The 22,296-nt window shown below is 43.4% G+C and overlaps 1 protein-coding gene across 1 annotated transcript; it reads left to right on the forward strand.

The window, feature by feature from the left end:
• Positions 1-3,843: 3,843 nt before the first annotated feature.
• On the forward strand, positions 3,844-6,123 carry MID1IP1 (MID1 interacting protein 1). Its single transcript, XM_082681551.1, has 2 exons — positions 3,844-4,087; positions 4,348-6,123. Exon 2 carries the CDS (start codon positions 4,608-4,610, stop codon positions 5,157-5,159), a length of 552 nt encoding a protein of 183 aa, XP_082537677.1. The 5' UTR covers positions 3,844-4,087; positions 4,348-4,607; the 3' UTR covers positions 5,160-6,123.
• Positions 6,124-22,296: the final 16,173 nt, after the last annotated feature.

Below are 22,296 nucleotides of genomic sequence, written 5' to 3' on the forward strand. Positions count from 1 at the left end.
AACTAGGTCAAATCCCAGTTCTGCTACTTTGGCTACTTAAACTCTGTGATCCTTACTTCCTTCTCAGGGTTGTTGTGAAGTTAAAATGTGTTAACATGTTTAAGTTCCAAGCACTTGTGTGCAATCGATATGTTCTAGAAAAGTTACCATTTACAGTAAAATAGGTGGCCACGCCACTCCATTCTGTCCTAGAAAAAATGGTGCTTGAATGAATTCCAGGTGCCACACTTACAAGCAAAGTGGAGCTACTTCCGGAGACAGTGAGCAGGATGGAGGAGCAACTCCAGAGAGACCACGAAAAACTGCTGCAGGAACTTGGAATAGCTGGCTTGAAAAATAGTGGATTGGAGACCCTATCTATTGCTATCTGACGGTGTGCTGCATGGCCTCCCAGAGGGCTCCAAGATGGGAGAACTAACCTAGAAGATGGAAATTACAAGAATGTGGGCCAGGGTGACCACTTGGTGGGGATGTTGTGAGCAATTTCAGCACAAGTGGATGGCTGGACTACATGGCCTTTAACGAGACAGTCTGATTGTCATATTTCTATGACACTTAGCATGAAGTGGTTCCTTCTAATTTCTACCTCAAAGTAATGCAGAGTCTCCACTATCTTGAGTTGGGCTGGTTTCTAGCTTTTCAAGGATACCACCCTCCCACCAGCTCTTATTTCTAAATCTCTTATTTCTCCAATGTGCCTTCTTTGACCAGTTTACTGTTGTTCTGTATTTTGTTTAGGAATTTCTGGTTACTTTAAATGCCATCTTTCCCGGAACTATCCAAAGGACACAGAAGGGGTCATTTGTGAACGCTTTTTGGGAGATGGACCAGCAAAACGTGATGTTATGGTTGCTGAAGTAAGAAGGTAAATGTGGGAATTAATCTGAACTGAGCTCCAGAGTTGGAGCTGTGGACCAAGAAGTGGGGTGGGTGCCAGACACCAGACAAAGCTTTTACTGAGAATTTAGCGTATTGGAGAGGAAGCAGAGACCAGAGGCCTGGAGCCTGCTGGCCTGCAAAAAGTACTCAAAAGTTGTTTGCTCACCAGACGACTTCTGTTTTCCAGAGGCAAAATGAGGCCTGGGCAGGTTGCTCAGCATCTCCAGCCTGTTCCGGATTGTAACTGGGAAAGCGCCTAGGGCAACCGCAGAGGCTCTTCGCCTCCGGCCGGGCCAGACCCGCCCGCTCCCCTCCCAGGTGACCCCAAGGAACCAATTTTTTTTTCCAGGCGCAAGTGGAGGGGAAAATTGGCGGCGCTCCGGTTGCCAGAGACGCCGCCGCCACTTCGGCTCTGCTGGGGTGAAAGAGGACGCTGGGGGGAGGGGGCCGTGGCTCCTGACTGGCTGGGGCACGAAGGCTTATTTGCATAATATTCCTTGATTGGCTGAAGCCGGAGGGGCGGTGGTGGGGTGATTCCAAGGGCCTGGAGCTCTGGCTCCGGACCTTTCCGTTCAGGAGTTACCCGGGTGGGCGTGAGTTGTTCTTCCGGCCCTGCGGGAGCCGAGAAGGCCCGGTTTGGGAAGTTTTGCAAGCAGGTGCATGAACCATCTTTTTCTTATAGTGTTTAAGAAATGTGAAAGAACAGGAGTCAAGAAGCTGGGGGATGGAGAGTGACCTCGACACCAGAAGAAGGAAGGAAACAGACCGGGGAGGAGTGGAGGCCAAAAAGAAGGCATTAGGGGCTTTCTCCCAAGCTGGGCTTTTTTTGCTGGGATCCCTTTGCTAGATCACTTGAATTTCCGTTTTCTGCGAGTCATTATCACACTTTGCTGAAACTGGGAAGAAAAGAGGCAGGATCCCGGCATTTTGTAACTCAGATTTGAATACCAAGTTTTCATCAGAGGTATACGGACTTAAAATATCCAGAGGGTCTGTCATGGGAGACAAAATACGTTTTAATTTATAGAGAATCAGTTGTTGGAAACTGGATGTGTGTGTGGTTTTTTCCGAGATTACTTCTTGCAATGTTTTTTGTATGTCATTGCACATAGGGCTTAAAATCAAGCTGGACTATTTTGTACTTGCCGGTTGCTGAAGCAATGGGGGGAGGGTCTGTGGATCATCATAGACCATTTCCACATTTTAAGGTTTCTGACTCTTCACATAAACACCTTTAGACTATGATAAGATCCTACATAAAGTACAATTTCATCCTTGTAAAGTACTTTGTATTTACATAATAATTTGTACATCTATTATCTTATTCACCACAAATCTGGCACAGCCCATGGGATAAGCTCCATTTTATTGATAAGGAAACTGGGGCTGGAAAAGTTTGCAAGTCTCCACGTGTGTAAAGAGGGGGGTGAGATTATTTTAATGCTTGAAATTTATATAATGCTTTTTTGGCTCTATATTTTCCTTTCCATTGATTCTCCCAAAGCCCCTGATAGGTTGAGCAGGTAACATGATTCCAGTTTTTCTAGATAAGAAAACAAGGGCTATGACCTAGCAGAGCTAATAAGCCCTGGGAAGGGGGCTCCCCAGGCTGAGCTCTGTCTCCATAAGTCACTGACTCCTGTCCAGCCCTTGTCACACCAAGTCACAGTTTCATTCAAAAGACAATTAGGAAGATGGTTTGCTGTAGGAAAAAATTAAATATATATTATTAAGGTGAAAGAAACAGGGAAAAAATAAACCTCTTATTATGTGCTTCTCCCTTTTGGCACTTTTTGTCCCGTGAAAAAACAGTGTACTGAAAACACCCCTGAAAGGTTTTGGAGAAAAGAGATTCAAAATTAGAAACTTGAGTCTTCTTGAATTATCTGTAGGACTGTTGGAGAAGGCTGGTGTGTGAAGGACAGACATGGCATGGGGATTGAGACGGTGAAACAAAAATGAAAACAGGCTGTGGTTTGGAATCTCAAAGTGAAATTGAAGGTGCAAGGCTCTTAAAAGTTAAATCCAGCGATTTGGTACCTACTTTAGGGCCTATTAAATGACCTTGCGTTTTAAGAACTATTTTTGGAAAGGTACATTTCAAACTCCCCTCCAAAAAAAAATATTGGACACCTCCCCCCTTTTCTGTTAAATGATTAAAGACACCCAACACCGGACCTACCTACTGTCACTCTGTCCTGGCCCTTTGGCAGCCAAAAGGCCACAGGGCCTGGGGCCTGGGATCTCTGAGTAGCGGGACTTGGACAAAAGTCAGGAATTTGGCTGCTTCACCGCATTGTCACATCTGATCTCTTGGAAAAATGTGCAGATCCGATTGTGGGTCGCTCTTCATCCCTGGCAAAGTCTGTTACAGGAAATATTGGGGAAGACATCGCCAGCAGGGAGACAAAAGCCTCTGAGGTCCCCCTCCCCCAGCAGCTGGCCAAGGCCAGGGCCACGGCGGGAGCACCACGCGTCCACGTGCACCCGGCATGCCCAGTCACCCTTCTTACGTAAGAGTCTTGGGATGGAGTTGCTGCTACTGCGGGTCCCTCTTCCCCGACGGCTATTAATAAACCGGATCGGTAGTTTCCGGGCCACTGCCAGCATAGATGCGGGGTTGGGGGCCTCACTTTACAACCTGGGCGCCAGCACTTCGGTCATCCCACCCTGGGAGCGTGAGCAAGGCGCACCCATCCCCCCGCACTCCAGCCCGCCCTCTTGCGGGACCGGACGCCGGCACCTTCTTCACCCGCACTGTGCCTGGCCCTCCCCCCAAGCTGGCCTGCTCTGCACTCGGCGATGGCTGGGTGCGGCTGTTCTGTCCCTCCTCTGCCCTGCCCTGCCCTGCTACTGCGCCCTCCCTCCGCCCGGGTATCAGGCGAGAGGCGGGGCTGGCCCGGCGCGCCCCGCCCCCGCTGTAGAAAGGGCCTGGAGTGTTACTCGCGGTCATCCCCAGCTCGGGCCTTTTATCTCCGCGCTACCGGGGAGGCGGGAGGAGGAGACACGGCGAGTGGCCCTGAGCGCCGGCGACACCTTTCCGGGGCTCTATAAATTGAGCACCTGGGATGGGTAGGGGGCCGACGCCACCACCACCGCCCGCAGTCACAGTTCGGCCACTGACCGCAGCAGCGTCCGCAGGCAGCAGCATCCAGCAGCGGGAACACTGAGCTACCCAGCAGCAGGGGATCTCGAGGCGCCGGAGGAAGTGCGTGCCCCCGCCCCACCTCTGCCCCGTCAGCGTGGGTGCTTGGACTCAGGCTTTGCGGAGGGAGACGGGAGTGGGGAGCACCCCTTCCTTTTCTCCGCGGCCCTGGGCGGGGGGCGAGGAGGTGGGACTCCTGCTGGGAGTCACCCGGGAGTCGTCCCAGACAAGCTGTAACCAGGGAGGGAGGTGCGCGCGGGTGGGGGCGCCGGGCACCCTAGCCGCGTGAATAATCTGCTCTTTCGTCCCCGTCTCCCAACCAGGCCAGGGCTCGACCCAGAGACCACGCGCCGATATCGCGAGCTTCCGGACGCCAGAGCCAGGAGAAGTGCTTCCCGCAGGGCCGGGCTTCGATCTAGACGAGAGTTGGAGAGGGCGGAGGAAGCCGGGAATCCCGCCGCACCGGCTGTAGCCAGGCCCCCGGCGCGGGCCTCAGAGAGCGCGTGAAAGGCGTACAGCCCCTCGCCCCGGCCGGCCATCCCGTGCCCCTGCGTCCCTGTGCTTCGGCGCCCGCGCGGCCACCATGATGCAGGTTTGCGACACCTACAACCAGAAGCACTCGCTCTTTAACGCCATGAATCGCTTCATCGGCGCCGTGAACAACATGGACCAGACGGTGATGGTGCCCAGCCTGCTGCGCGACGTGCCACTGGCCGAGCCCGGGCTGGACAACGGCGTCGGCGTGGAGGTAGGCGGCAGTGGCGGCTGCCTGGAGGAGCGCAAGCCCCCGGCCCCCGGCGCGGGCGGCGGCAACGGCAGCTTTTTCGCGCCCTCCCGGGACATGTACAGCCACTACGTGCTGCTCAAGTCCATCCGCAACGACATCGAGTGGGGGGTCCTGCAGCAGCCGCCGCCGGCGGCGGGGAGCGAGGAGGGGAGCGCCTGGAAGTCCAAGGACATCCTGGTGGACCTGAGCCACCTGGAGGGCGCGGACGCCGGCGAGGAGGACCTGGAACAGCAGTTCCACTACCACCTGCGCGGGCTGCACACTGTGCTCTCCAAACTCACGCGCAAAGCCAACATCCTCACTAATAGATACAAGCAGGAGATCGGCTTCAGCAATTGGGGGCACTGAGGCGGGTTGCCCGCGGCTGCCCAGCACCCTTCCCGGCCCCATCTCTCACCCTCTCTTTCCTCAAAGCTATTTTCTTTCTGGCTCTAGGGCACGATGGGCAAACTGCAAAGTTGGGGGGCTGCGTACGTGCAGGGGACGCGGCAGGGCTGCATGGAGGAGGGGGCTTCTTTGGGGAGAGGAGAGGAAAGCGGTGGCAGAAGAGGTGGGGTAGTGCTCAAGGATTTCCCTCTCTCCCGCGGGGGTGGGGAGGAGGAATGAGGGGGCTGTGTTCTACTTTGGTGGGAATAGGACTGAGTTGACGCCCTGCATTCAGTCTGTGCTTTTCCTGGAGTTTCTTTTCTGTTCTTTCCGGAGGAGAAGGGCCGAGAAAGAGCCATTCCAGGGCGCGGCGCTGGGTTGCCACATTTGGGAGCGCCGCCTGGAGTTGGGCGCTAGGGAAGGCGGGGCGGGCGCACAGCCTCCCGCCGCCCTGCCGTTGGGCTGGTGGAGGCCGCAGCGCTGCTAGGGTTGCATCAGTTTTCCTGTTTGCACTATTTCTTTTTGTAACCGTGGCCCCGTCTTAAGTATTTCCAATCTCCTCGCTCTGAAACTTCGGCGATTCCATTGTGGTAAGCGCACAAACAGCACTGTCTGTCGGTAACCGGTACTTACTTTATTAATGATTTTCTGTTACACTGTAGGGTTGTCCTGTGGTACCCCTATCCCATCCTTTTCACGCCACCCCCTCAAAGTGTGTAAGCTGGCACTGTGCCAGCTCGTACGAAGCGTGCCCCTCAGTGAAAGTAATGTTATTATGAGAAAGCGGACTTACCCGAAATGGAACCAACTGACATTCTATCCGTGTTGTACATAGAATGATGAAGGGTTCCACTGTTGTTATGTGTCTTAAATTTATTTAAAACTTTTTTAATCCAGATGTAGACTATATTCTAAAAAATAAAAAAAAGCAAATGTGTTAACGAAATTTGACAAAAGTTTGTTGCTTTCTAATCCACCAATGGATGGCTTAGTAGTTAAATAAAATACAGTTAATTGATTTTTTTTTTTTAGCAAAAACCAATTTTATTTTTCTCTGGTATTTCAAAGTGGTAGATAATCATCTCCGTAAGTGTTCAGTTTTGTTTGGGAAGAAGCTACCAAGCTTTTTATTTCTAATTCAGTACCAAGGTAAGCACATAACATCTCAACAAAAAGTTCATAAATATTCAAAGAATTTGGGAAGGTACATATATTACAGTTTTCAACCAACTTGACTAGCTTATTGGAGTGCTTAGTGAACATTTTGAATCTTTTAAGGGGCTCAAGCACGACCTATGCATTTTGAGGCCTAGAAACTTATTTTAAAGGCAGAAATTTCACTTGGCTACTGAGAAGTAAAGAGTCGGAAGAAAAACACCAGCTAACACTAGTGCACGCATCTTGCAGGTCTTTATTTACAAGTCTTTTGCGTTAATCTTAGGAGAGACTTAAATGTGTTATAACATGTGCTGTGGCCTCTTTGACTAGTTCCCAGTGAAGTGCTAAGCTTTGTTAAGCAGTGTCCAGCAATGCTTCCAGTTTTCCAGGGAGCCAGTCTGCCGCTGTGGACAGCAAATCTGAGCATGGCTGCAGTAGGGCCCTTTGGAACACTTCCTTAGATGCCATTATGATGCTTTCCTGGGAGGGTGGGACAGGTGAAACGCAATCCTCTGTATTTCTCTATTTCGTGATTCGTTTAGGGGGGATAAGTGTTGGATCGACTTCAGTTTTCGATCTTGAAGTCATGAGACATTCTCTAAGCTCATAGAGCTTGAATTTAAAATACATATAACTTTGCAGTTTAAAAAAAAAAGGCAAAAAGTTTTTTTGTGCTGTGGGCAGCTCAAACCTATTATCAGCTTTTAGCAGCAGTGAAAAAATGGGGAAGTGTTAAGGCTGGTGCCTGTGCTCCCAGAGAAAGTTAATAGTTAATATATAAAGATAAGCTAGGCAGCGCCAGAAGTAAGGTGTATGGCCTCTTGCCCTGTATCCCCTTGAAAATCCCAAAGTGCAAGCAAAAAATACAAAGGAAGGAAACTACAAAAGCCACATGGTAGAAACGCCAAGACTTGGAGCCAGAAAGTTGTGTGTTCAAGTCCTCTTGTTATTACATATTAACTGTGAGAATTTAACTCCAAGCTTGTTGCCACATTTGAAATTAGGCATAATAATAACTACAAGGCTTACTTTGTGGAGATGCAGTGAGTGAAAGGAGATGGTATATAGAATGTCTGATGCTTAGAAGTTTCTTTAGGTGCTACTGAAGGGCACTACAGGTTCTCTCCAGCTCTCTGAACGTGGCTTGTATCTTTATCTCCCTCCTTGCCTTTCTCCAGGAATATATGAAGTTTAGGACAATATGTTCACTTTAAAAGCATAATTTCAATTACATACATGAAACCACAGGTAAACTATTTCCTTTCTCAAAGTCTCAGGGAAGAAGCTGAATTAAAATCAAATAGTCATAGTTTGGGCAAGCGATAGCAAGAGTTTTATGACATGTTAACACGATGTTTTCAGAACATTCTTGTATATAGAATACAGAAAGGTAGATGTTGATAGCAAAACCAAACTGTAAATAAAGCTATTAACTTTATTTTTTGAAAATATTCATGTGAGAGTATTTTTATATATAAATAGTGATTCTGACCTAGGAGTAGTGATGATCACTGTTAAAAGAGGATTGGAGTTTTTCATGAACCAGTAGCGTTTCCCAGGCCCAGTAAGTGTTATTCCACTGATATAACTATTTTATTCAAGTTCAGTTTATGCAATGATACAAAGTCAGATCCCTGACCAGATTTACCTGTTAAAACTTCTCAAGCCATTTAAAACTTCGCAACTTCTGAGGTAAAGTGATAAGTGACTTCATATTTTTAGGTCTTTCCTGAGGAAGCTCAAAGTACTTCATAGATTTTAAAAGTTGCAAAATTGTGTGGACCCTCCTTCAAAGAGCTCTCAGGGATCATGGTTTTCTGCAAGTGCCCATCTCCGTGGCAATTTGGGACGAAAGGGAAGGCAGGGATAGATGAGCTGGGCAAAGAGGAACAGCTTAGATTGGAGTTGATTACCCTCCAGATATTTACATTTGATAAGAATTTTCTACATCAAAACCTCACACCAGAGCCTTTGAGAAGGCCTGCGTTTGCCTCTAAAAACAGCTTTCTGCTTTGCGCACATGGGGCTTTTCGTGTTTTACATTTACACAGTGTTCCTTAGTGGTCTAGCCTGATTTACTCTTGCTCTGAACCTGAACCCATTGTTAGCATGTCACAGCTGCTGGGATTATCCTTCTCTGGACCAACTTGAAAACTAGTCTACTCTTAACAATGTTTTTAAAAAATGAAAGTTATTGTCATTTGCGTATGCCTCCTCGCTTTTAATTGCTGAACAAAAATCATTTGGGAGGCTCGTCTTCTCCACCCGCCTCCCCGCTCACGCCTTCTCCCCTTACTCCTGTGGTTCTCAGATGTTTCCAAATTGGATACAGTTCTGGTGGACTGAGGGCTCAAAGTTCATATACCTTTTTTCTTTTTCAAAGGTAATTATCTTTTTATGGGGCATCTAGTACATTTATACCAATCATCACATCCTTGGGTGATTTATTTTGAAGAGTTTTGAACAAAATAATGACAGAAAGAATGTTTTCTTTAAAATTCTAGAGGTAATTTTTACTCCCAACAGATAAAAAATTCGGAATCAGAAGCTTATGGAAAATTTAAACATGTGGACTATTGGATTGGTCTCAAAAATTAATATTATTAATCGTTTTAAAATTTCAAACTTTATGTAGTTTCTGATCAAGGCTAAGTTGCTTTAATTAGCAAGATAATTTAAGCTTAAAATTATTTTTTAAACTTTTTTTTCTTTCAAGGCCATGTTTCATTTTTTTTAAAATAACTCAAGAAAATTTAAAGGTTGTCCTTGAGTTACTCTAAATATTAGGTCTCCAGTTAGTTCATCTGAAACTATGGGGAACTTTCTGATAAGTGGTGGAGATAATGATAGTCTATGACCAATTTAACTATTTCAGTATCTGGAAGTCAGTACTGTCCTTTGCCTCATGCAACCAGGGCTCCTTCTCTGGGATCCCCACTTTAGAGGGCCTCCACACTGACTCTTTGTAAGGCCTTGCAATTCCCCATGGGCAAGGAATCTTCAGAGCCAAGGGAATGCCCAGAGCTTGTGCCCTTCCTTCTAGACCACACTTGGGTTCCTGGCTCCCCAGAGTTCCCTGTCCAGATGGCCCCGAGCCCATTCCAGGGATTTCATAGGCATTTGCCCTGAGTTTATCCTCCCGATAGCGGACAGGCTTGCTTGGTGGACAAGGCTTAGCCATGCAAACTGGGCTGTCCAAGGATGGAACTTGGGTGGAAAGATAAGGGGGTAGAATGTAGGCTGGAGGTTCCCGTTCGTCCTCTTGTCTTGGCCTCCCTGGGTTTCAGGGTGAACAAACGTTTTGAAAGCCTGCAGAAAGGAAATAGGAGGGGAAAGCAGCTCAAGCTTTAAGGCCTCTTCCATTATTGACAAACGAGGATTCTATGGTTTTTCTCACTATTTCCCACATCCCTCATGAGTCTCCTTGTGCCATTGATAGAATGTTATTTAATTAATGAAATGTTGGTTAAGGAAAAGGAAAACCACATCTGTATACAGGCCTTTTCCAGCTGCTTGCTATTCAGTGCTGGAAAGGTGGTGATTATGGTAAAGACCTAAATGGATACATCTTCCATAAAACCATGAAGATTTCGCCTCCTCAAATGCTCTTTCATCTTGTTTTTATTATTATTATTATTATTATTATTATTATTATTATTATTATTGAGTTAGCTGTTTTTTTTTTGGCGTCAAAAGTCTTGGTCAGGTTAAAGCAGAAAACTTAATAGTTGTGCATCTGTCTAAACAAAGCCTGCTAAAACCACAACTATGTCATCGGCCCTTCCTGTTTTGGCGTTCTCTATTTTTAAGAGGAAAATTTTTGTATCTTCCCATTCTTTTTCTTATATTTTATTACTTCTTTGTCTATTGTTTCAGAACGCTTTGCCTAGCAGTTTTAAAAATATATCTGCCGGTGTGTCCAACTTCAATAATCCCAAACTGGTAAGAATTTTGACTGGAGAAAGTTCTTATCATTTACTTAAGAACAGAGTTATAGAAGGTCACTTTCTGACTTTGAACTGTCTAGAGAAAGTGCCTTCAAACCCAGTAGACAAGGAGACTGGGAAAATACTAGCAAAACATAGAGCCCAGCTCTTTATTTTAGTGAGGAAATAAACAATGTTGGAGGTGGGGCGTTTTCTCAAATCCATTTTACTTTTGAATCCCAATCTTACTAGTGTTGATATGTGCACTTTTATCAACAAGCATTCAGTTAACAGGATGAAACTGAACGTGATTCATTTGATGTTTTCAAAGGTAGAAACTAACTTTGTAGTTTTTTTTTTTTTTCCTTTTGAATACCACACTGCTGAGGTAAAGAAGGTTGTAGCTTGTGGGTGAGCTCAATAGGGCCAGTTAAAACCTGACTACTCTTCCGCCATGTTGAAATACCTGACAGGACTTTCTGTGTCCTTGGATAATGGCATTTTTTTCTACTTAGCATACATCTAATTGAGGAGATTTCCTGTTTGGTAGTCAAGGAAAGATGAAAACAAAAGTACCACATTGTTAATTCTGACAGAGGTATTTAAGTTTTTCTAGTTGTTCACAATGTGATGTTAATTTGAAGCCCTGTTTTTTGTTTTTTTTTAATGAAACATATACATTGTGAAAGAACATGCATATGTCCCCTAGCAGCCAAACTATGTGTAGAATGCAAGGAGTGTAGTTAGTGTACATTGGTCATTCAAAACAAGGTGTAGTATTTTGTGGCATCTGATGGACATTGCAGCTTGTAACTCATGGATGCTTTGTGGGTATAATTCATTTCTGTTGTGGTAAATACTTGTTGACAGTGCTTTCATAGCTTAAATGTTTGAGGGGAAAGTGCCAGAAACTTAGATGTTTAACCCAGCTATTGGGGCGTAGGGGGAATCTCAGAAACCAGCAGCCCTTTCCCTTTAGTGGGTTGGGGAGCAGAGGAAAAGGCCTGATACCTGCAGCCAGTTTGGCCCCAAGTGGAAAAGCCCAGCCACGCCTGCCTTTCCAAATTTACCAGATGTCACTCCACCATTCCTGGGTCAACGTGATATGGGAAGTGATGGAGAAGTGCAAGGTATCTCTCAGGACCCTCCCCACCATTGGAAACCTGAGGAGTGGGGAGGGAATCATTTCTCTTCTGATAGTAGGTTGTGGTATATTTTCCTCTCCCTAGACAGGCAGCAAATGTTAGGTTGAAGCATATGAAATTGCCATTTTTGTCAGTCCAAAGTGGTTGAATAATCCCTGATTCCAGCAATTAGATGTCCCTTTGTGGACATGCTGTAGTCTTCTTACATCCCCTCATGAAACTGTTGTTTTCCAACTCAGGTTGACCTGATTTTGAGATAGAAGGAGTGAGGGACAAAAAAAAGACCAAGGTGGGCAACTATATAAGGGAGACACATACAATGGAAGAAAGAGGAGACTTAAAATGAAGAGAAGAAATGGGAAAGTGGCAGAGACGTTGTGGCCAATTGTATTTTCTCAAAGAGATTGCAAGGTTATTTCTGGCCCTAAATGCTCTTCCATCAAGAGGTAGAATCTCTTGTCTCCTCACCTTGAATTTAGGTGGGGCTTTGTTGCTGCCTTGACAAAATCAATGTGACCATCACTTCCAAGGCCAGACCATAAAGGGTGATACATCTTCCTCTTGTATGAGATCCATGGCTGTCTCTTAAGAGATACTCATCCTTGGAACCCAGCTGCAATGCTATGAGGAAGCCCAGGCCACATGGAGAGGTCACGTGTAGGTGTTCCTGCTGACAGCCTCACTGAGGTCCCAGCCACCAGCCAGCATCAAACTGCCAAACACGTGAGCAAGCCTTCAATTGATTCTAGCCCCCAGCCTTGGAGCTACTCTAGCTGATGCCAAGTGGAGCAGGGACAAGCTGTCCCCATCAAGCACTACCCAAATTTTAGACTTGTGTGCAAAATATTTTCATTCTTTTAAGCCACTAAGTGGTTTGTTACACAGCATTAGATAATTGGAACAGAGACCTTTTTCCAAATTTCAGGAGAGTGTAGAAATAAGTGAAAGCAATTGAAAGTAGAATGTAATCTATGAAACACGGTCTATTTTATCGCCTGTACCTGAGTAACAGCTTAAAATAAATCCAGAACCTTTGGAAACATTCATCTGATGGCTGATGTAGAGAATGGAAGGATTAGAAGTGATGGATGATGAGAGAGATGTTATAAGTAACATTTTACAGTTCTGTTAAAGCTCGACATGGTAGGCAGAATAATGGTCCCCCAAAGATGTCTGTGTCCTAATCCTTGGAACCTGTGAATATATCGCTTACGTGGCAAGGGGCGATTAAGGTTGGCTGCAGCTGGAATTAAGGTTGCTAATCACCTGACCTTCAGATGGAGAAATTATCCTTGATTATCCAGATGGGCCCAATGTAATCACAAGAGTCTTTCAAAATGGAAGTAGAAGGCAGAAGAGCCAGAGTCAGAGTGACGCAGCATGACAAGGATTTGACTTGCCCTCGATGGCTTTGAAGATGGAGAAAAGCACCGTAGCCAAAAGATGTAGGCAGACCCTATAAGCTGGAAAAGGCAGGGCAACAGATTCTCCCTAAAGCTTCCAGAAGGAATAGAGCCCTGCCAACACCTTGATTTTAGCCCAGTGAGACCCATCATAGACTTCTGACTTCCAGAACTGTAAGAGAATAAGTTTGCATCGTTGTAAGTCACCAAGTTTGTTGGAATTTGTTACGGAAGCAATAGGACACTAAAACACTCTGCCTCTAGCCTGTGGCACTTAATCCATTCGTTGCTTTTGGGCTGGCTAAAATAGAGAATTTCAAACACAGCCACTTGTTGAAAACAGGACTGAATGGTACTTTTAGTCTTCTTTTGTGAAAGAGACTTTATTTTTCTTTTAAGCTCTAATCTTGTTGACAGTAGCCCTGCATAAACAGACACTACTTATGGGGCTGCCACTGTAGCACTGAGAGGGCTTGATTCAAATATAGCGGCATTATTTATTACATATTTTGTCGTTAAGATCTTAGATCCACTCTCTAATTTTTTTTTAAATTCTCACTTCTTTCCCTTCTGAAGATATTTTTGGATCTTTATGTGTAGCATTTATTTCTGCAGCCCCCATCTCATTATTATTTTCTTTTTTATTGACATATTACATGCAATAAAATGTATAGATCTTAAGTGTATAGTTTGTTAAGTTTTGGCAAATGCATACACCCATGTAACTGACACCTCGATAAAGGTACAGACCATTCTCATCACCCTAAGAAATTTCCTTATATTCCTTTCTGATCATCTCCCCCCCCCCCCAGGCAACCACTATTCTGATTTCTATCCCCATATATTAGTTTTGCCTGTTATTGATCTTCATATAAATTGAATCATACAGTAGGTACTCTAGGGTCTGGCTTTTTTCACCCAACATATTTTTGAGGTTCACCCATACTTTTGCCTAAGTTAGTAGTTCATTCCTTTTTATTGCTGAGCAGTATTACATTTTATAAATTTTCACAATTTATCTATCTTCCTCTTGATGGACATTTAGGTTGTTTCATTTTTTAACTTATTTCTTTTAGCTTTTATGAATAAATCTATAAATAACATTCTAGTTCAAGTCTTTTTTTTTTGGATAAATACATAGGGGTGGAATTGCTAGTTCATAAGATAGGTATATATTTAACTTTATAAGAAACTGCTAAAGAGTTTTCCACAGTGGTTATACCATACACCCTCTCACCAGTAATATATGAGAGATACAATTATGCGGCCCCTTCTGATTAGTGATGTCTTCACCACTGGGACCTGGTACTCTTAGCTCTCATTGAATGGTGATCAGTTAGTGCTGGGATGGAGCATAAAAGCTTTTCAGTGGAGAAACATATTAGATGTTGCCTTGGTGAACATGAGAGACGTTAAGAGAGGTGGTTGTGGTGAGGTGAGGTAGAAGGCAAGGTGGTACCCAGTGGTGAAAGAAAACCAGGATTTAGAGTCAAAGAATCTCTGTTTAGCCCCCGTTCTGCCAGTTCATTCTGTGTGTCCTGGGGAAGTTAACTGTTTGGATTTTCAGTTTTCTCTTTTGCAAAATGGAGATACCAGCTCACAGGCTTCATAGTAATAGCAGTAAACTACCATTCAGTGTACACTTATTGTGTATACTTCCGTCTTATTATGAAGGAAGTCATTATTACTGTGAGTGTGGCAAACTACCTGCCTTATCTCAGTTTCTACTCACATGGACTCTATGCGGTACGTATTAATACTATTCTCATTTTACAGATGAGTAAATTGTGTCAAAGACTGCTTATTGTTTCCCATTATCTGTTCTCTCCTTATTCCTCCAGCTTTAGCTGGGAACTGGATCGCCTCAGATAAAAGCTATAATTCTCAGCTTCCCTTACAGCTAGGAGTGACCACGTGACAAGGCTGTAGCCAACGAGCTGAAAGCAGGAGTTCCACATCTGTCTTCCAAAAGGTGTCTTTAGAGGATAGAAGAGTACCTTTGTTCCTTTCTCCTTCTTGTTGAATGGAATGACATGGGACGGCTGGAGCTCCAGCAGCCATCTTAGCTAATAAGGTAGCAGCAACATGTTCAGAACAACAAAACAACAGGAGAGAAGGAACCTGGGTTTCTGATTTTCATGGATAGCCTACCTCTGAACTTTGCTTTCAAAAGCCAGAAATAAACTGCTATCTTGTTTAAGCCACTGCCATGTCTATTGCTCATGGCCAAATCTAATCCTAATACTGAAAGAAGGGCTTAAAGAAGTTGTTATAAGGAAAACCGAACCTTCAAGATATTACAAAGATTAAATTATAATTTGTAAAATCTTGAAGTAAGTGTCTGCTAGTTGTTAATTAAATATGAGGGCCAGGGAAAGGAGAAAAAGGAAACCCTTGGGGAAGGAGCTCCTTCTCTCACCTGATTTATTCATTTAGGCTTCATAAGACAGTAGAGCCAAGTTCTGGATTAGTCTGACTATTTAATCTGTGAGTATTCCAGGCCTCTTTTTCTTTCTTCTCTTTTTTCTTCCTTTATTTATTTCACTGCTTATTAGTATATACACTGATGAGAATTTACCCTAGAAAAGCTTTAGAATCTTGTTAATAACTCTCACAAAGAGCATAAACTCAACCTTAAAGCAACCATTCCAGAATTGGGACTGACAGGGAGTGAGAAGGCGGCTAAAGCAACTGGAATGGTTCCCAGCCCCACCCCTCCCCAGTGCAATGCTGGAAGGCAGAATAAACAGGAAGTGGGGTGCGAGGGGAGGGGTGGCTGGGAGAGAGGCTCCAAAAAGCTCTGCACCTGCTCAACACAAACTCAGAAGGAACAATGTTCTAAGACAAAAGGTCCAATCTCTTCCTTCCTCCCTCCCTCTTTCTTTCCTTCTGTGTTCAGGTGTACTGGAATCAAATGTAAGAGCTCAGATGTGGTTCCAGGAATTTTCTAGCAGGGAACACCAAACGTAGACAAACAATCTAGCAACACCATGAAAGACACAATGGAGTTATGCAGGGCTCTGGGAACATGCAGGAGTAAGCCTGCATGGAAGCACTGCTTCATTCGGTAAATATTTGTTGGGAGGCTACTTACTATGCGCCAGACCTTGGGTTATGTGCTTGGTGGTGAAATGGTGAAAATGGGGCTGGCAAGGATTATCTGGGACTATGTCTGAGAACCTGGGAGCAAGGATGGATAGAGGGTGAGCGACGAGGATGACACATAAACAGAAGCAACGTTATGAAGAGGCTTTTAAAAACATGCTAAGGATCTGCCTCCTGATGTGATACACTGAGAAGGACACATCACTTCTGTGCTCATCCTGCCCCACAGGCACAACCTAAATCTAACCATGAGGAAACATCAGACAAATCCAAACTGAGGGGCATTCTACGAAATAGCTGCTTTATACTCTTCAAAAGTGTCCACGTCATAAAAGGCAAAGGCTGAGGAACTGTTCCAGAATAAAAGAGCCCAAAGATACAGGAAAACTGAATGCCACGTGTGATCCTGGATTAGCTCCTGGGCCAGTAGTGTCAACAACATCTATATCTATATCTGTATCTCTTTTGCTACAACGGACACAGTTCGTTCAACTGGAAAAAAATCTGAAGTCTGTATATTACATAATTGTATTGTAACAATGTACATTTTCTGGTTATAATAATTGTGTTGCAGTTATATAAGTGATCGTTCTCATTCCTAGGAAACTATGCACTGAAGTATTTAGGGGTAAAAGAGTATTATGTTTACAATGCATTCTCAAATTATATATATATATATATATTACTACTATAGCTCTCTCTCTCTCTATATATATATAGAGAGAGTAGTAAAATGGTATATCTGGGTGAGGGGTATATGGAAAGTTTTGTACTATTCTGCCAACTTTTCTGTGAGTCAGAAATTATTTTAAAACAAAAAGTTAAAGAAAAATACACTTAGCACTTTGGGCTATATCCAAGGACGACAAGAAACGATGGCCATCGGAGGGATTGGTGCTTTCAAGTGCAGTGCAGTGGACTCGTCGCCAGTTCAGAGGCTCTTGTGAAAATGCAGATGAGCGATGATGGTGGCCTTGAATAAAGTGATGGCAATGGATGAGAGAAGTGGATGGATAAATGGAATATCTAGGAAGTAGAAATCAGAGGGCATGATGGGATGTTACGGAGGGAGAGGGAGGAATCAGGGTGACCTCTGGGACTCTTCCTGGAGTCATTGAGTAGGTCTTCGTTGAGTTTGTGAGCTAAGCACCAGAAGCAAAGGAGCAGATTTTAGGGGGAGGATGATTTTAGTTACCTTACCAGTGAGCCAGCTCTAGCTACAACCTTCCTCATGAAGTTGATGGCAACTCCACCCTTCCAGTTGCTGAGGCCCCAAATTCTGGAGATACTCTTGACTTTTCTCTTTCTCTCATATCAGGAAATCTTGTTGGCTCTGTCTTCATAAAATACCAGATATCTAACCACTTCTCACCACCTGTACTGATACTGTGCTGGTTCAAGCCACCATGATATCCCATCTGGATTATTTCATAGCTTCTTAACAGGTTTCTCTGCCTCTACACATTTTTATGTACAATAACCAGATGGATATTGTTGAAACAGAGGTCCTATCATGTTACTTCTCTGATCCAAACTCTGCAATAACTCCTAGCATCTCTCCGTGTAATAGGCAGTGTCCTTCCGAGGGCCTTTAAGACTACATGGAGTGGCTTCCAGGACCACTCTGATCTCATCTTCCACTCTCCCCCTTGTTCACTCTGTTCCAGCCACACCAACCATTTCGATTCTCCTTAAACTTGCAAGATGCACTCCAGCCTTGGGGCCCTTGCTCTTACTGTCCTCTCTTCTGGAACACTCTTTCCTCAGATATCAGTATAACAGAAAACTCTGAAATTACAAGGACTTAGAATCGTTTCTCTCTGCATACAGGCAATATAAAGGCAAGGTGTCCAGGGATGCTACTGTGACCCCATGGTGTGTCATCAGGCTCCAGGCTCAGAAATCTATGCTTCCACAGCTTCAGCATCGTTCCTTAAGGATACTCCATGGCACAGGGTAGATGGCTGGAGCCCCGGGTATCACGTTCATATTTTACACTGTCAGCAGGAGGGGAGGCAGAAAGAAACGCTCAACCAAGTCAGTTCCATTATAAGCAGCGATCCTAGCCCTTCCACAAATAATTCTGTGTAGAGTTCTTTGGTTACATCTTACAACTTGCAATTTGAAAGCCTTTGGAAGGACTATGGCTTTTACATTGAGAGACCATACTTAGTTGCTAAGAATGCTGAAAAATACAGTTGTTTATTTCAGGTGGCAACGTGCCCAGCTAAAAATTAGACTCCTGTTCCTAAGGAGAAAGGGGAGAATGGATATTGGCATAGGTAGCTAGCAGGCTTTGCCGCAGATATCTTGTTTCTAATGTTGATGACTTCACCACTACCCTATCCTCTGCCAGCACAGCCACAGGGCCTGATGCCATGTTGCCCATCTTCATTGTGGGTGGGCAGTGGGGAGCCTGGGTTTCGAGCCACACTGGTGAGGTAGTAAGAAGGACAGATGGGCTGAGAGAGAGGGTGTGGAAGCCCTGGACATGTAGGAAGGGTGAGGGGAAATACATGCAGGAATCAGAGCTCTGGTCTTTGATGAATCTAAGACTACATTGAGGTTTGAGTCTTACTATTGATGTTTATCCTTGTGTCTCTTTCCACTGTAATCATTCACACTCAGGGTGGTCTGTGTGGGATCTGGCGTAAGACATAGGTGTTCTGCTGTGTATGAAATGTGTCTGTGTTCAGAGTTTCTCATATTTCCCGTTCTTTTTGCATTTTCATTTCAGTCTAGGATATTGGTAATGCTTTTTGGCCACATGTGCTATTATCTAGTGCAACTTGTAAGAAGAGACCCAAGTGTGAGTGAAGCTTTGCTACAAAGAGATAGAAAGGACTAAATGTTACCATAAATTATAATAATATATTTTCTGATGTGTAAACTTCTTGGTGAAAGGAATGTGTAGATAAATTTATCTCTTTTAATAAACTAGCAGAACTGAGGGGTTGTGGAAGTTAAAAAAAATAAACACCAAGAGATCATTTCTTAGAATTTGACATGTTCACAAATACCTTTTAAAATCAAGGCAGGCAAAGTATACATCTTAGACTAGTATATCCCATAGAAAAAAGTCTTTAGGGATAACCAATATTCTCCAACCATTGGGTATCTCTGCGGGAGTGATAGGAGGAATTTTAGTTTTATTATCTCCTTTTAAAATGATCAATTTGTATTATTTTTTTAATGTGTACAAAACCCCTGAAACCCAAGGCAGGACAAATAACCAAGTGGTCCCTGGATTGGCTCTCTTCAAAAGCCCAGGGCACAATAATCAGACCATAGCCAACACAAATGATTTGTTCTAAAATGTCCAACTCGTATCAAGATCGACCAATCTTCTTTGGGGGAAGATTGGGGAAAGAATAGGGATCTTTTAGGTGTGGAACACTGGGAAATGGAGATGGTTCCAAACTTTTATGCCAACAGTGATATGGACTTTTGGCAAAACATTTCAATGTATGTTGCATAGATAGCAAAAGAGGAAGGTGTAAGATGGGGGCTTGGATACTGAACCGTGGAGAAATGGAGACACAGAAGATGAGCTAGCATGACTGGCATGGAAGGCAGTTCTGCTGATAGCAAGGAGACCACGAGGAAGCCCGGCAGAGCTGGGCAGGACACTCCTGCTGCTGAGGAAAGAGGGGGAGTCCCTCAGCAAGAGGGCGAGTCCACATGCAAGGTTAGAGCCAAGTCTATGAGAAGAGAGGACAGGAGTCTATCTCAACATGTTTCCTCTGGAAGATGCCTCTCAGAAAGGTAGAAATAAACATCTTGCTATCTAGGATCCAACACATTCCCCCCTCAGCAAGCTAATTCCTTCCCCAAAGATGCATTTGTAAATCTGTAGAAACAGCCTAATTCTCTAATATGATGCCTGGTAGGAGTTCTAGCCTTGTCTCCGTAAAGGTCAACTTCTTACTAGCAATTCGTCTCTCATGGAAACACACTATTATCCAAAGTGGGTTACAGAGATCTGATGATTATTGCAAGGTAAAAATATTGTCTACATTTGTTCATTTAAACATCTTGTCCAAAGAAACCATTTCTTCTTTCAGCTGAGAAAACAATCTAATCTAAAAAGTGTAAGTTCTTATTGTGGTAGAAATTCCCTTTTCGAGGTGAGCCTATGACTCTATGCATTCATGGACACGATGTCCTGACACTTTATGGCATCATGACCAGCACTGTTATATCAGAAAGAAGCCCTGTGGGTAAATTTTACTTCTGGGCTCAGGTGATAATGTTACCTTTATGGCAATGGCAGGGCAATTTTTTTTTTTTGGTCATTTTAACAATATAATTATCTCTACTCATTCTGAACATCATGGTTTTCAGACTATGGTTCATTCACATAGGCTTACAGCCATTATGTTTGGATTTTCTTTAACTTAAAAGGATAGTGTCTTGTTTGTAAACCATGCAAATTAAAATGCAGAAAGACAAGCCACTGTGATATTCGAATCTGATATTTTAATCACTTAAGTCAAAGAAGTCAAGGTTCTATTTTCATGGCGAATATAATTTGCAGATGACCTTACTGTATATTTGTACTTGTACCTCAGGTGAATTAGGGGTCTTAAAAAAAATCTTCACACCAGGAGAGTTCCTATGGTTCATACTATTAGGCTAACATCAGAACTGTCCACTCTATTAGGTTTTTCCCCGGTTGAAAAGCAGATGATTTTATGACCTTGAGATGATCACCTGAATAAGGGATGTACCTCACTGAGGGCTATTGTGTGGGAAAGGAGGTGTCAAATACTGAAAACTCAGATATAAAAAGAGTAATGTGATGCATGGAAAAGTTGTCAAAATGGTAATCCTGACTGACTATATGAAAGGGAAACACCCAAGAGGTGACCTTATTTAACCCTTAGGAACAGAAGTCATGCACTCTGACAACAGTTGTACCCCTCTCAGCTTCTCATGATGGTTTCAGATTAAGGTGGCATACATTCCCTTCAAAGTTAACTCCATTTGTACATACTTTCTTCCCAAAGCAATTTCTTTCCATTTAAATAAGCCAGACAGCCTTTAAAATATCTCCCATGAGAATTAACTTGCATAAGATATTTAACCACTTAGTAAACATCAAAGTGTCATATGAATGCTTAACCTTACAACAAGGAGACATAAATCTACCCCAAAATAAAGATGTAAAAGGTAATGCTAAATTTTCATCAGATTGTAACTGAAAAAATTGATGAAGACATTTTAGTATTCTAATTCTTGTAAGGAGGATAGTAACTCCACACAAGAAAAGAATTTAGCAAATGCTTCTAATCTAAGGTCCCCCACCCCCCCATCTCCAGGATTATTTTGAAGGGAGTTAAAACACTCGGATGAAAAGGTTGCTTATACAAATACATGTAGTCTATTATTTATGTGTGTATTGAAAATCAGACAATGGAATTCATAAAAGGTTAGAGCTGAAATGAACCTTAGGGATCATCTAGTATATTTTCCATTGTCTGCAACAGAGGCAAGACTAGAATTTAGGTCTCTCAACTTCTAGACCTTTGTCCCTATTTAAACTATTTAATTTTTTGAGAAAAGTAAAAATTTTACCAAGGTGCTTTTAAAATTTTGTCTTTGGATATGAATTTCTAAAATTTGGGGGCTATCACTTACTAGTTTCTAAGGGGAAGGATCATTTGATAGTGTATATTATAGACAATTTTTAAGCCTAAGAAATAGCTTTCTCTACCTCAAACACGGGTTAGGAATGCCTATTAGCAAAACAAGTCTTTACTTTTAACCTTGAAAAGATTTCCTTTTTCTTTATTCTGCAAACTTTGTCTTCCTGAATGATCACATTGAGCCCTTATTTAAATCAAGGATTAAATCCCCCAACTCACTGTAGGAAAATAAACGTTCAAAGTTTTGATAGTACAACTTTAAGGAAAATCTAAAGTCCTTTCTTTGTCGTTGTCTCATTCAGATCATAATAAATATTTCATTCCCAATCTAATGGATTTGGCTTGGAGGTACCTTACATAGCCATATTGTGATGTTAGGGTTTGGTTTGTTTTAAAAATTTATAGCAGTTCCAAGCAGAAGTTAGATCTGTTCTCACAACTGCCAATACCGCAGGCCATTTTCTATAAACATCTTCTCAAAAAAAAAAAAACAATCAAACACACATTACCCAAAGAACCAGAGACACAGCTGTTTCTGGTTCTGATCTTAAGAGACATCAACTTTTGCTTGGCAAAGTGCAAGTGAGAAGGGAATTGATGAGGTCTGATCACCTATTCCAAGGAATTCTGCCTGAGGATGGAAAAAGTAGAAGAGGATGTCCCTGACATCACTTTCTTATTTAATTCAAAACTTATTTCCTAGCTGAGATGAGAAAGTAGAAGTAGTGAGAGAA

This window comes from Grampus griseus, assembly GCF_964374135.1.
Source record: "Grampus griseus genome assembly, chromosome: X".
NCBI lineage: Eukaryota > Metazoa > Chordata > Mammalia > Artiodactyla > Delphinidae > Grampus > Grampus griseus.